The sequence below is a fragment of the Phyllostomus hastatus genome, unplaced genomic scaffold, assembly GCF_019186645.2.
Source record: "Phyllostomus hastatus isolate PE091 unplaced genomic scaffold, TTU_PhHast_1.1 phas_contig_304, whole genome shotgun sequence".
Lineage (NCBI taxonomy): Eukaryota > Metazoa > Chordata > Mammalia > Chiroptera > Phyllostomidae > Phyllostomus > Phyllostomus hastatus.
The window spans coordinates 1,825,607-1,840,556 of NW_025333845.1; the positions used below are offsets into that span (position 1 = coordinate 1,825,607).

General features: G+C 47.1%; 2 protein-coding genes across 5 annotated transcripts; one reads left to right on the forward strand and one right to left on the reverse strand.

Annotated features, from left to right (window-relative positions):
- Positions 1-2,347: 2,347 nt before the first annotated feature.
- ARFIP2 (ADP ribosylation factor interacting protein 2) lies at positions 2,348-7,196 on the reverse strand. The gene is made up of 8 exons (XM_045839486.1): positions 7,052-7,196; positions 6,140-6,280; positions 5,789-5,885; positions 4,961-5,079; positions 4,562-4,783; positions 3,878-4,035; positions 3,561-3,735; positions 2,348-3,118 (listed from the first exon to the last, which is right to left on the reverse strand). Exons 2-8 carry the CDS (start codon positions 6,236-6,238, stop codon positions 2,963-2,965), a joined length of 1,026 nt encoding a protein of 341 aa, XP_045695442.1. The 5' UTR covers positions 6,239-6,280; positions 7,052-7,196; the 3' UTR covers positions 2,348-2,962.
- A 42-nt stretch (positions 7,197-7,238) lies between these two features.
- TIMM10B (translocase of inner mitochondrial membrane 10B) lies at positions 7,239-13,699 on the forward strand. Of its 4 annotated transcripts, none has more exons than XR_006785799.1 (4): positions 7,239-7,394; positions 7,602-7,697; positions 7,891-8,156; positions 13,524-13,699. XR_006785799.1 is itself a non-coding variant. In XM_045839488.1 (4 exons), the coding sequence occupies exons 1-4, from the start codon at positions 7,356-7,358 to the stop codon at positions 13,616-13,618; spliced, it is 363 nt and encodes a 120-aa protein (XP_045695444.1). In that variant the 5' UTR covers positions 7,239-7,355; the 3' UTR covers positions 13,619-13,699. The 4 variants fall into 4 exon arrangements, 3 of the variants coding, with proteins under 3 accessions (XP_045695444.1, XP_045695446.1, XP_045695445.1); XM_045839488.1 differs by having other exon boundaries at positions 7,891-8,023; XM_045839490.1 differs by lacking the exon at positions 7,602-7,697 and having other exon boundaries at positions 7,891-8,023.
- Positions 13,700-14,950: the final 1,251 nt, after the last annotated feature.

Below are 14,950 nucleotides of genomic sequence, written 5' to 3' on the forward strand. Positions count from 1 at the left end.
AGCGAGGGGGGAGGGGGGAGGAGAAGAGGCGGCTCTAGAGTTGAAGCCCCACCCACGCCCCGCCCTCCACCGCAGGCCCCGCCCCCCGCCCCGACTGTACTACTCCCCCTACCCCCACTAAGCCTCTAACAAGAACTGCCTCCGCAGGCGGGCTAGGGAGCCAGAGGCTGGATCCCGGATGCCGGATGCTGGATGCCGGATCCCGGATCCCGGATCCCGGATCCTCGGTCCCAAATCCCCACCAGCTGCCTCTGTCTCCCGACTCCAGGGCAGAGAGGCACAGTAAGTCTCAGAGACCGGAATGAGGCTCTGTCACCGAAAAGGCAAGCTGGACAGCAGAGATTTCGGACTCTGGGAGTCAGTCCAGGCTGCCTCCTGGAGGTGCCCTTCCGGCTCTCTGGGGGGCAACTGTGGAATATGCTAGTGTAGACTCTGTGGGTCATGGGAAACAGAAATAATCTGTACCTCGCAGAGAACTCTGGGCAGCAAAGGGCCTCAAGGTGGAAGTACAGTACCCAGAGCTCTATAAGGGGCTGATGGAGTAAAAAAAGGGGGGTGGGGGGCTTCATCGGGCTGTAGTTGCCTGGCTCCCCATCAAGAGCACTCTGCGAGGAAATTATAGTTCAGACCATCCAGTGACTCCCTTCCACACTCCAAAGACCAGAGCAATTCTCAGAATCATCACATTGTGGAAAAAAAGCAGCCCCGTGGGAAATAATAACAATTATAATAACGGTTAATAGGGACTGAGTATTTATATTGTGCCAGACACATAACGAATCACTTTACATCTATTATTTCCTTTAATTTTCGTATTGTTAATAGGTAGCTTCTTTTATTAGCCGTGTTTTACAACGGAAGAAACTGAGGGCCCAGCTCCCCACAGACGTTAACCCTGATCACTCAGAAAGTGGTGTGAGCAGGGTTTGAACTCTGTTTTGGTCCTGCCTCCAGTCACTTAGAGATTCAGTACCTTTCATGCTGAAAACTCCCAGCAGCTCATAAAGGGCAGGGGGAGCTTGTGTGGGAGCAACCCCTCCCAAAATAATCAAGCTCCAGTCAGATGACTGCAGGCTGACCAAAGCCCAGGAAGCCTGCCTGGCAGATGCAGTATCTATGACAAAGGGCAAACTTGGGCTGCTGCTGGATCTCAGTGCTACAGAAATCTGCTGACGACTGGGTTGTCCCTTTCCTCCAGCCCTCCACACAGGTAGGGGAGAATGTTGAAACATTCCGGAGCTCTAGCTAAGGAGAGGTGATGGCATCTGGGCTCTAAATTACAGTGCTGCTGGGGAGCTTTCTCACCTCAGATGAGGTTCAGATTTGGGCTCAACACCTGGATGCAGCAAGGGTCCTGGTAACTGCCCCAACCTCTTATCCACCTGAGTCCAGGCACCCAGAACAGGTGCTCCAGTGCTTGTGATGTGCCTGACAGGACTCATGCTTGCTCTGGAGGTTGGGCTAGAGCTACTAGACTACCCAATATAAGGGAACTGGGATCTGTATTACACTGTTTTAAGCCTCACAAGGACTACTTTCCTCAACCCTAGATTTCTCCTGTGCATCAAACTTCTGCTGATAAGGTATCACAGTTCTCCTTCTCCAAAGGGCAAAAGTCCTTAATTGGCCTAAAAAGGCCTACCATGATCTCTTACTATAGACCTTACCTCTGTAGTCTTCTCCTAGCCATTCCCCCTTCATCTTTCACTCGTCAAACTCAATTCCTCCACATTCCTATTCAGGGCCTTTACATATTAGCCTCAGCCTAGGGTGCTCTTTCCTCTACTTTTTCTGGCTCTCTGCTCACCCTTTAATCTCAGCTTTCACACTGACATGCCCGTCTCCACCCAAATCTAGGCTAGTTGCCCCTCCTCTGTGCTCCCAAAGCTCCCTGTACTTCTCTATCCTAGTACTTATTATCACTGTATTGCAGTTGCCTGGTTACTTGTCTCCATTCCCTCACTAGACTGTAAGCACTGTGGGAAGGGACCATGTTTTATTCACTGATGTTTCCCCAGGGTCTAGTGTAGTGCCAGGCAAGTAAAAGCACTCGGTAAATATCTGCTGTATGAATGAATGCATGATGAAGGTCAGGGGACCTGACCCCCTCAGGCCCTGTGCTCTTAAGATCCATAGCTATCTTGGTGCTGGCCTAAAGGGCAAATAAAGCTTTGGTTTGAACTGGGCCTTGGGGAGGAGTGGGTTCTCAGACTGTTCCTGAAATCTGTGACTTTTGTTTTCTGGCCCCAGCTCTTCAGATTTGATAGGATTTTGGTGCATTATTAGACTGAGGATTTCTCTACCCAGCCCACCCTCCTAGAGTCCCCCACAAATTGACCTCACTGGGCCTGCTTTTATGAAAGGTTTATTCCTAGTGCTAGGTCCCAATCTTCCAGGGCTCTAAGCACAATTAAACTGGGTGGGTAGGTGAGGGGAGGCCCATTTAGATGCAGGGCCACAAATGAGTCTCCCCATTTTCCCCACCCCCTTGGTCCCAGTCCCTTTCTCTGCAATGGGCACGCATAGAGGAGGGACAAAGGGTACTGGAGGCAACATCATTGGCCCAGAGGAGCCCAAGAAGAGCTGCCATTGGCTGACAGGGCCTTTTGAGGCTCCGCCATTGGTCAGGGGGCACACCCCAGGAGTTGGGGATAGGCCTGAGGAGTGATGCCGTTGGCCAGGGAGTAGTTTTGTCATAGCCTTTGGCTGTGGAGTGGAAGGAAAAGATCTGGGAATGCAGCCCTGTGTCCAGGAAGATAAGGGACAGGGCAGCAGCTGCTGGGCCTTCAGGCCCCCTCCCTACCCACAGCAATGTGGGCAAAATTGGTGTCAGGCCCCAGCCAGGGAAAAGGAGCCCAAGCCAGAGGGCAGGTGGCAAGGGATAGCCCATGTCCGATCTCCCCCACCCTGGGACTGCCCCTCCCAGTGTCCTTCTTGATAGCCAGGTTGGGCTGGGAGCCGCTCACTGCTCCTCTAGCCAGGAGGGCTTCTCGGCTCCTGGAGGCCTCAGCTTGATGTTGAACTGCTGCAGGGTCTGCTCCAGTTGTTTCTGGTTCCCAGCAAAGTAGGCGGACACAGCATTGTGGAAGAGCAGCAGTTGCTTGTGCATCACCTTGATCTGGGGGTCCAGACGGTCAGCTGAGGCTAGACTCAGATGCCCTTCTCGAGGGGCTGAGCCTGAGCCCAGACCAGGGGTGCATGGACTCTCTGTGACGGTGCATTTGGGGTAGGGGCTGAACTCCACCAAAGGAGTCAAAGGAAAGGTCAATCTGATGGGAAAACCCTGACTTGATTTGCTGGGTCTGGGGTTCTGATTTCGGAAAAATCACTGCAACTCAGGGCATGATTTTTCTGTCCTGATCTTGGGACCAGCAGCTAATTCTTCAATAGAAAAGGGCCAGGGATTGGAAGGAGGGAGACCTGGAAAGGTTCAAGGGTTGAAGGGGCTAGGGGAAGATCCCCATTCTACTTAGTTAGGCTGCATTTTCCCATTCACTGATGGGGCAGGTCAGTGTTACAGATAGGGAAGTGGGCAGGGGTCCAAGGGGTGGGGTTTGCACCTTGTTTTCTTCCAGGAACTTGAGCTTGATGGCCACATCTCCCCGAAGCTTCTCATATTTGTCTCGATGGGCCTGGAAAGTGGCCTGGGCACTCTCCAGTCGACCACGCGTCCCTGCATCCCGGGGGCCTAGGCTCAGCTCCTCTAAGTCTGTTCGGTAGGCATCATATTCCAGCCTGGGGAGGGGTGATATAGGCTCATCTCCACCCCTTTGTCCTGCACACTCTCCTTTCCTTGTTTAATTCTTATGTCTCTAATCTAAAACTTCCACCCAAGCCAGCCAACTCCCAAGACCCTAGGCCCTGCCAGTGCCCACACCTGGCAGCCTCATACTGTTTGACAGTCATGAGTGTGTCTTCCATGGTCTTGGTGACCAAGGTGTTGATGCTAGAGACAAAGAAGTTCACAGCCCCTAGGAGTGTCTCTCCATTCTTGCACAGCAGCTTCTGTGTCTCTGCATTGTAGCCAAATTCCTCCTGCGGGCAGAAGGGAACAGGCCGTAAGCATGAGTCCCTACTTGACTGAAGCTGTAGGGCCCTTCATCCCCCTCTTCCCCAGGGAGAAAGCAGCCATCAAAACTGCAACAACCAAGGACTGCCTCCAGTAAGGCTCTAAGCCAGAAAGTTAGTGGGGCCACCCTGGGGACGCCTGGGGTGAGGGTGGGGTTCTCAGATAAGTTCACAGGACTAGATCAGAGAAAGCTAGTGCAGCAGGCAAGGGAGGGGCTCCAATTAGGCTGAGCATCAAAGGCATTCTCACCAATGCAGAGAAGGGTTACTTGTGAGGCACCTTGTGTGCCACCTCCCCCAACCCCTCCAACTTCTGGACCTCTGTACAAACCCTTAGGCTGCCTCCACAGGTGAGTGCTGCTGGGGGCAGGGCTGGGCCCACCCTGGAGGGGTTCTCCCTCTGGGCTGCAGGAGGGAGGGAGGGAGGCTGAGGGGTGACTGCCTGGGACAGCCTGGGCCCAGTCCCCCCACCCTATTTGGTCTGGCTAGGCACCTGAAGCTCTGGGGACTTCTGGCTCAGGTCAGCAAAGGCGTCACCTAGTGCATGCTGGGTCTGCAGCAGGCTGTAGAGGTGGGCTGTCAGTGCCCGGCCCAGCTGCAAGACACTCTCATACTTGCGCTTCGTCTCACGCAGCAACTCAATCTGCAGCTCTAGCTCCAGGTCCACAGTCCGGGAGCCTCGGCCAAATCGCTCTGATAACAGCTGCTTTGTGCACTGAGTGGGAAGTGGGGGAATAAGTCAGAAACCCTAGCACCCTGCCCCCACAACAAGTATGTACCCCAGCATACCCAGGCTCCTAGTCTCAGCCATAGATGGAATATTAAGATCTGGGAAAAGGAAAAAAGGTACCCAGTGGGAGTTTGGGGAAAGGGAGAAGTGCTTGAATCCCACCTTATATGTGTTGATGCCCCATTTCTTGACGATGTCAAACTTCTCTCCAGCGATGCCCCGAGCCACCTCATCTCCGGGGCCAGCAGGAGTGGCACTGTGAGATGGATGGCGGCCAGACCCTAAAGGACCAAGTTCTCTGACACCAGTCTCTCAGAAGTATGTCGTTCCACCCATACTTCCCTCCCAGCACCTGAAAATAACTTCCCTGAAGGAGCAGAAGCTAGAGACGATTAGATTCTCCTACTCACTAGGAGAAACTCATATCTTGTGCCCTGAGACCCAAATCCCAATATACTATGGCCTGCTTCTGAGGTGGTGGTGGGGATTCGAAGGGGAGGGAAGAGGGAGCAGCTGGCGTGTAGGGGCAGAGGAAACAGAAAGAAATATGCTGAGTGTGGGGTGGGAGGTCAAGGATGGTGGGTCCTGATAACAGAAAACCTGTTTGACATTCCCATGTGGAATTCTAGTCAGTGTGAGACTCAGGTCTGTTTATTCCTCTAAACTTCAGAGTTTAAAGTAAAACTCTGAGAAGTCTCATAAAGTTCCAAATCAGCATTAAGCTCCAGAGCAGGGGAAACGTCTATGGAACAGAGTTCTTAACTTGATTCAGGGGGTGGAGGCACAGAAAGGGTGCATCTCAGGGGAAATGGGAGCAGTTGGACAAGCCTGGGAACTGGCTTTGGGATGAGAAGAGTCCATAAGGTTCATACTAGTAGAGGTTTCCAAGACCTCCAGAGAAAATTCAAGCTTTCTTAGACATATCCTATGCTCCCCAGAACCATTCCTCTCCCCCTCTCCACTCAAGCTTCCTGTTCTGATCATTCATACCTGTGGGGATGAGTCCATCACCAGAGCCCCCATAGCCACCAGACACAATGCTGGTTTCATTGAGGTTGGGTCCTGACACCATCACCTGCTGGAGGTCCTATAGGCCAGAGAAGAGGGGGGCTTCAGGAACATAGGGGCAGCTGAAGCATTTTGGGAGTGAGAACAAGCTTGGATTGAAGCATCATAGAGAGAGCACACAAGGGACGTCTGCACAGAATCAGAACGAAGATTTGTAAAAACATTGAAGGGAGTTAGGTAAGTTAGGGAAGGCTATTGGAATAGAGTGGGAGGCCAGGATTTATAAGTTGGGATTCCCAAATTGAAACAAGAAGAAGAATCAAACAGAAGCACCTGCTCCAGCCCATCATCCTCAGGAAGCTGCCCAGCTTCGCCATTCCCATGGATGGGGATCTCCATTGTGGCCGCCTTCCCTAGGATCCCGTCCGTCATGGCTAGGAAAGGGACTGGAGTCGATGCCTCCACCCCCGTGCCCTGCAAAGCCCAACACAGACAGTGCTGGAAACTGGCCAAGGCCCTAGAAGAGAAAGGTCTCCCCCACCACTTCTGAGGTCTTAGAGGTTGTCCCAGGGCTTGAGTGTTCTGGAGTTTGACTACCACACCTTTCCTCAGGTAATACATGCCCCTCTTCCTCCCAAGGTGCATAGTTTCACACACCCAGGCCTCAGGAGTCCTCTCATGACCCTCCAACCCCACCAGGACTCCGGTGATCATTCATGCATTCAATCATTCAATAGACACTTACTGAGTACCTACTGTGTGCCATGCACTATTTGAAGCCATGGAAATACAGCAGTGAACAAGACAGATAAAGTCTGTATTCTCTTGGAGCTTATTCCCATGAAAGTGTTTCTCCCTATCAGGAGATGAACCCCTTTCCAGGGCTCATGTATATTATCACAGCTTGGCCTTTCACACCCCTGTAGTGCTTCTTTCCCTTTCTTTCAAGTGATCTTCCCCTCTTCCATCCCATGCACCTTCTTTTCCTCCAGACCTCCCCACCAGGCCTTAGTTTAATCAGTTTCTGTATATTCCTGACCTCTGGGAAAAGTCTCTTTTTCCCAGGACATAGGTGATCTCTTCCAAAATCAGTTCTCTCTCCCCCCAGGTGTGTTTCCCAGCTCCCCCAACCCTATACACCTGGGCATCAGGTGTGTCCTCATCATCCCCTGGGCTCAGAGATAACTTGCTTTCAGGACAGGTTCATGCATGCAATCTCCCCTTGACCAAGTATGCCTCTCTCACCTCTGGCTGGGCCACTCTTCCCCTCAGGGCGCCAGGCCCAGGCCGCACGGGGACCTCCGGCTCCAGTTCCCGTCGCGATCCTAGCAGCAGGTCAGGAAATCGGCGGAAGTGACGTCCTCTCACGGGCAGAAGAAGCCAGCCACGTCGCAGATTATAAGGGCGGAAGTGACATTAAAACTGGGGGCAGGGCAGTCCTTGAGCTAACGCCCTCAATCCCGGGGATCGCTGAGAGATTATTTCCGGGGCGTTACAAAAAAAAAAAAAATTGTCAAGGAAGTGAGGTCGGGCGTGTGCTTGTGGTCGGATGGAGCAGCAGCAGCAGGAGCAGCAGCAGCTAAGGAACGTGAGTACCTGCTAAAAGTGGTTTCGGGAACTTACATTTGGCTCGCATCCCCGTCTTCAAGGAAGGGACCCCGGAGATCCAGAGATCCCAGAGCTGGGGACATTGGGCTATGGTGCTCGGTCCTGGGAAACGTCTAAGCGTCGCGGCCTGGAATTGAGGTATGGCCTGCTCCCTTATTGCTGAGTTCTTGGTCCCCTTCTCCCCCAGTTGCGGGACTTCCTGTTGGTCTACAATCGGATGACAGAACTCTGCTTCCAGCGCTGCGTGCCCAGCCTGCACCACCGAGCTCTGGATGCTGAGGAGGTGGGGAACCGAGCAGGGAGTTAAAACTCTTCCTCCTCAGAGTTAACCGTAGACTGCTGTCCTCCTCCTCCCACTTCCCTTTCCTTTGGCTGAGGTCTTTCCATGACCCTCGCTCCTGGGCTGGGGATGGGAAGGAAGGAAACGGACCCGACGGGACATCTTTGGTCTCCCTTCCACCCTGTCTTCCTTCCAGGAGGCCTGTCTGCACAGCTGTGCTGGGAAGCTGATCCATTCCAACCACCGCCTCATGGCCGCTTATGTGCAGCTCATGCCTGCCCTGGTGCAGCGCCGCATCGCAGACTACGAGGCTGCCTCAGCAGTGCCAGGTGTTGCTGAACAGCCTGGAAACTCACCATCAGGCAGCTAGCCGTCCCCAGGACCCGGAAGGGAGGCACTGGATGGACCCTCACATTGAAGGAGCTCGTGGACCTGGGGCTGGGTGCAGCCTGTATATACAGAGTGAGGGGTTGCCTGAGAGCTGGGTATTGTTGCTCCTTTTCCTGGAGTAATAAACCCACTTTTATTCTGTTTGGTTTATGTTCTGGGCAGGGACGCTTTGCCCACTTTATTATGTCAGTGCATATCTGCTGGCTTCAACCCTAGCAACAGAGAAATTGCCTTCTTTGTGTAGAAGGAAAAGCCCAGCATTCATTCCTAGGCACCTGGTTAAAGCAAGGTCTGTGTGTACAGTTCTAAGGTTGGTGATAGCAACAGGAGGTGGTTTCTGGCCAGATGACAAGGACATGGGAGCTCTGTCTAGCTGCCATTAACTTAAATCTGTCTGACTTTAATGGCTCACTTGTGAGTAAGGTATGCATTCATTCATAACTTAGTGTGTGTGCGTGTGCATACTGTGTCTTAAAGAAGGAATCTGCCATATTTAGGGAAAGAAGATAGCTAAGGACAACAGATCCAGAAATCACAGGGTTTTTAGGGACTCCTTCCTTAAAAAGTCAGCAGCTCCAGAACAGATGAAATTTGTAGGAATTCCAGGGTGTCTTGAAACTAACCATTCCTCTAAGTTGTTACATTTTTACTATTTTCTGTCTTCCTGAATGATCAGTGAAACCTTTAAGCAAAGGTTCCCCTGCCTCGTAATTAATAATGATTCCAGATGGGCTAGGAACATATTTGAACTTCAAGAGCTTCTGTTTGCTTACTCATCTGTACCAAACCTGTCCTCAGGCATGGAAAGACAAATGTCCTTCAATCTGATTCATCAATTAGTCCCTTTCTTAAATTTCCAATTTCTGTCCTGGTTCTTTTCTCTTCATACTTAGAATGTTGGTCTTCCTATCTATCCATCTCCCATCTGCTGAAGTCTCCCTCAGGTCTTGTCATAAACCAGCAGCCATTGACTTAATGAGAGCATATGATGTTTCAATCACAATGAAAATACATGTTGACAAAACTATCCCTTTATCAGAGACATATTGGAGACAGGGTTAGTGTTTCTGCCATTGTGGCTTCATAAAATAACTGTCCACTTCTTTGCAAAGTCTAATTCCTTTGAGGCTATTCAAATATACCATCCTCTCATTATTTAGTAACTACCACTCTCATTACTTAGTAACTACCACTCTCCTACTTTCCTCTAAGTACCTAGCCCTTGGTCTTCCTGTCCACTCTGATACTTAATGTTTATTTGCACACTTCATTCAGTATTTTGGTCTCTTAGTTCTTTGACACAATCTCCAATGATTTCTACTTTCTTAGATACCCACTCCTATAGTTCTATCCTGGCCATTGTCTTCTCCCCAAACTGCTCTATAACCTTCAAAACACTACTACTTACATCTTATTCACTGATCATATTCCCTCCACTTTATTTAACAATTCCTCTGATATCATTTTTATTTCACTGGCAACAGTCAGGTTATTGCTTCTACCTTTTCTTTAGATTTCTATCCAGGTTAAAGTCTAGTGATTCTCTTGGAATAGGTTGCATTTCTTTACCTCTTATCTCTTGTCTCTTGGACACTTATGTAAAATGAAACATTTGTCTGTGCCTGCACTTGGACAGCCAAAGGCCACCTGAGGAAACAACTATAAAGCAGATTTATATCACTGTGAATTTGTGGTTAGCAATTTCAGATGGAGTCTGAGCCCCAAAATCCCACCGGATTTTTCCAGTCATCTCTCCTGCTTGGTGCAATGAGTATTTCAAACCAATATTCTCAAGCCTCTTATTGGCCCTCCCTCACCCCCATCACCATCATTCTCTTCACTTTCTGCAGGCTATTTATTTCTTCATAGACAAAAGTAGAAGCTGTCAGTTGAGAACTTACACAACAATCTGGTCACCACCTAATCCACATCATTCTCTTCTGTCTAAACAGGGCAAGCATTTTTAAGGCCAATGCTTATTTCTGTGACCTGAATCCTAGTCCTTCCTTTTTTGGAAATCCCCAACTTTTTACCACTTTACTAAATTCTCATCAGTGTTTAAACATGCTAAAGTCTCCCATGTTAGACAAAACAAATCATTCTGTATCTCATTTCCCCTTCAGCTACCGTCCTAATTTTTCCACTTTATACTAAAAACAGTTGGATATTTCTGCCCTCTCCATCTCATTCCTCCACCCAGTCTGATTTTGACTTCTACAAGCTTTATCCTCTTGAAATGGTTCTTCCCAAGGTCATACTCACTCACCAGGTGACCTTCATGTTTCAAAACCCAGTGGTTATTTCCCAGCCCTCAACTTACTTCTCAGTAGCATCTGGTGTATTGACTCGTTTCTCAACAGTCTTCCATTAGCATCTGCAACTCCACTCACACACACTTTTACTACTACCTCTTTGACCACAGCTTGTTAGTCTCCTTTGCAGGCTCACCTCGAGCCTTTAAATCTGTTTCTCTAGGTCTTGTTCTTTCTCAGTCTATTTTTTCTAGGAGTGTTTCATCCCCACTCTGAGATTTGGTTACTGATGACTCCCAGAGCTCTCCTGTGAGATTGACATCTCCACTTAGGTTTCTCAAAAACATCCTCAACTCAACATGTTTACTCATAAACTTTCCTCCTACATCTGGAGGAATACTTTCCTCCAGTTGCAGAAGCTAGAAAGAAACTACTTGTCCCTTTGCTCAAAAGCCAAATCCTATCAGTTTACATTTCTAAATATCCATTAATTCTGTCTGCTTTTCTTCATCTTCACAATCTCCCACAAGGATTATTGCAATGACTGCTTCTTCCCATATTTACTTTTGCACCCCTCCAATCTGTTCTCCATTCATAGGCCAGAAAACACAACCTGATTTTTAAAACTTCACAATGGTTTCCCATTCTTAGGACAAAAACTGGCATTCTGTACATGATTTACAAGGCCCTGCATGATCCAGCTCTTGCCTAACTTAGTTTTATCTTGCTAATGACTCAAACAATGGACTGTCAGTACTGTTTGTTGAAGTGAGCTGAACCATACCTCTGTCTCTCACTCCCTCTCTCTTATCTAATCACACTGGCCTTTCGATTCCTCTAACCTGTCATACACTTCCATCTCAAGGCCTTTGTACCTGCTGTTTCTTGACTTGCAATGCTTTCTCTCTACCTACTAAACTACTCATCCTTGAGTGCTTAATTCAAACACCCTCCTCAAACAACTCTTTCCAAAATCCAGTTCCCATAACTCCTTGTGTTTTGAGCATGTAGCACTTCTAACAGTGGGTTGTGAGGTCAGAGTCCATGTCTATATTGTTCACCATTGCATTCTTATCACAGTGCCTGCCACATGATATTTGCTTGAAACTTACTTGTTGAATGAACATTTTCTAGTCTCCTCCCAGCTCAATCTACTATTCACATAACAAAAAGAGGACTTTTTATGAAAAGAGACAGAAGTGAATCTGTACTTAGCCTTTGCTGTTTCTCTGCCATAGTACTATCACATATATTGTTTACTCAGTCTATTATTTTTGTCCTCCACTGGAATGTAAGCTCCATAAATCAGTTTTTGTCAATGTTATCATTTTAAACACTGGTGTAACCACCTAAAATAGTGTCCATCACAGATGATGCTCAGTAAGTAGTTCTTGGGTAAATGAAGGCACGAAAGAATAGTTCCAGAGCAAAGGTCTAGAGCTTGGCTTTAGAGAAAGAAGGAGCACTGCTTATTGGTAACAAAGGAAGGAGGAATGGATGAAAGTAGATCTAAATAGTTTTTGATTCGGTTTTGGGAGATTGAGAGAGTTTCTTTAAAATTGCATGTGTGATAGTTTTATGTGTCAACTTGTGTAGGTTACAGCACCGCATTATTTAATCAAACACTAATGACAATACCTAAACACTAGTCAAACACTAAACACGAGACCGAAAACTCTAGGTATTTGCTGTGAAGGTATTTTATAGATGTTAACATCTACAATCAGTTAACTTTAATAAAAGAAATAATCCTTAATGTGGGTGGGCTTCATCTAATTAGTTGAAGTCCTTACAAGCAAAAACTGAGATTTCCCTGAGAAGAAATTCTGCCTCAAGACTAAGATGTTAACTTCTGCCCGAGTTTCTAGCATGCTGACCTACCCTACAGGTTTTGGACTTGCCAGCTCCAAACAATTGTGTGAGGAAATTCCTTAAAATAAATTTATATATATATACACACACACACACATCTGTATTCTATTAGTTTTGTTTCTCTGGAGAACCCCCCTTGATATAACATCTATTTTTTAAATAGGTGAAGTTATCAGAAAAGTAGAAGAAAATGGAAGATGAGAGAGTGTAAGAGGTTTGAAATAATCTTTGCACGGACTGGAAGGGTAAACTGACAGAAAAGAAACAATTAGATTTTTAGGCCCTGTTGAGGACTCAGTAGAGGTTACTGAACAGAATTTCCCTCTGTCCTTATCCATCTGGAAAACTTATGTTAAGGCCTTAAACTTTAAAGTCCACTGTAATTCTGTGACTCTTCTTTGTCCTTTCCACGAAGGGTTGCCCATGTCCTTATTTATGCTGTCACTGAAACCTGGTATAGCTTGTTCACCATTATGTCAACAGCACTTTGTAGAGTGCCATGAAAAACAACAAAAACACATAGCTAATACAAGTCAATTACCTCAAGTAATTGTCCACCAGGCTCTATTCTGAGCATTTTATACACTAATTCATTTAATCCTCACAACAACAATACAAGGTAGATACTAATATCTTCATTTTACCAAAAAAAAAAAAAAAATAGAACAGGTAAAATACCCCACAACTAGAAAGTAGTGAAATCAGGTGTTCAATCCAGGCAGTCTGACTCAAATCTGTCCTCTTTCTCACTTAGGAAGATTGCTATACATGTAAGCACTTGTCCCACAAATATTCTCTGATTACCTACTTATGGTGCCTAGCACAGGGGATGGGGAAAGAACAGAGAGCCACCAGAATCTGCCACCATGGAGCTTATGTTTCTAGTCAGGGGAAATGGACAGACAATATAAATATATGAGGCGGTAATAAGTGCTATGGAGAAAAATAATGCATGTTAAGAAGGATAAGGAAGGCAGGGAGAGTGTTGCTATTTTCTGTTGGGTGGTCAGAGAACTCAATAAGGTCTCTGAGCAGAGACTGGGAAGGAGGGAATAAGCTATGTGCACATCCGGATGAAAAGTGTTCACTGGAGTTGAAGACACTAGTTGTTACTCAGTATCCATTGTCCCCTTCTTTATTTACTAGAACCTCTGACTTTTATCTAGGTACATGGCCACTGAAAATAAAGATTAGATTTTGCAGCTTTCATTGAAGCTAGGTGCATCTGTGTGATTGAGTGATGTATGCATTGTCAGACTGTACCCTTTAAAGTAAGGGTATGCTTTCTCCTTTCTCTTTTTCCCCAACTCACTAGTTGGTGTGGGACCTAGCAGACATAGTGCTAAAATCTCTTGGACCTTGAAGACCGGGACCACTTTCTTGGAGAAGGCAGAACAACTAAAAGGCTGACATTTTACTCCTGGAGTAATTATACCTGGACAGTTATGTGATAGAAAAAATAAATAAACTGATCATATTTTAGTCATTGTATTTTTTGGCTCTTTCTGTTATTACTATATGTATAGTAGGAAGAATTTTAAGATGGTCTCCAGGAGTTCCCACCTTCTGTCTACATACTCCACATTATGTCTTGGACTGTGAATATAATAGATTTTACTTACGTAATTGGGGTTATTTTATACGGCATATTTACTGTAAGAAAGAGAGATTATCTGGTGGACCTCACCTGACCACATGAACTTTTTAAGAGCAGGAAGTTTTCTCTGGTTGGTTGCAGAAGAGAACATCAGAAGGATGCAAAGCATGAGAAGGGTTTGAAGGACTGTTGCTGGCTTAAAGAGAGAGAGGCCATAGAGCATGGAAGGCTGTGGCCTCTAGCACTTGAGAGTGACCCCTGGCTGATGGCCAGGGAGGAACTACAACCACAAGGAAGTGAATCCCATCAACAATAGGAATGAGCTCAGGAGAGGACTTTTCCCCAGAGCCTCCAGGCAAGAACTCAGCCTAGCCAACTCCTTGATTTCATGATTATGATACCCTGAGCAAAGAACCCAGTTAAACTATGTGGTATTTCAATCTACAGAACTATAAGATACTAAATGCATGTTGTTCTTAAGCTGCTTAGTTTGTGGTAATTTGTTACCTGCCCACAGAAAACTTGTCTGTCTCCTAACTGATACACAATTAGAAACGTATGTAGGCTCTGAGGTGGGAGCGTGCTTGGTATGATTCAGGCACAGCAGGAGTCCAGCGAATGGGAAAGAGAGTAGAGACAGAGCAATTCGTGGGCCATCAGAGAACTTTGGCTTTCACCTGAAGAAATGAGATAATAAGGCATTTGTGAGTTTTATGCAGAGGAGTGATAGGATCTGCCTATGTTTGAAAAGAGTCATTGACTGTTCTGAAAAGAGAAATTGTAGGGTCAAGCATAGAAGCATGGAGACCAGTTAGAAAGCTATGGAATAATCCAGGTGAGAGGCTTAGACTAAGGTTGTAGTGATTAAAGTGGTGAGAAGTAGTCGGATTCTGGGTATATTTTGAAGCTAGAGCCAACAGAATTTGCTGAAGGGTAAGACATGTGATGAGGGGAGGGGAGGGAGAGAGAGGAAGAGAAGTCAAAGGTGATTCCAAGGTTTTGATCTGAGCAAGTGGAAATAATGGGCTTGCCATTTACTGAGATGGGGAAGACAGTGAAAGAAGAAGGTGCCTTTGTAGGGGCAGTTAGGAGTCTGGTTTTGGACATTTTAAGTTTTTAAGTTTGAGATACGCAAGTCAGATACG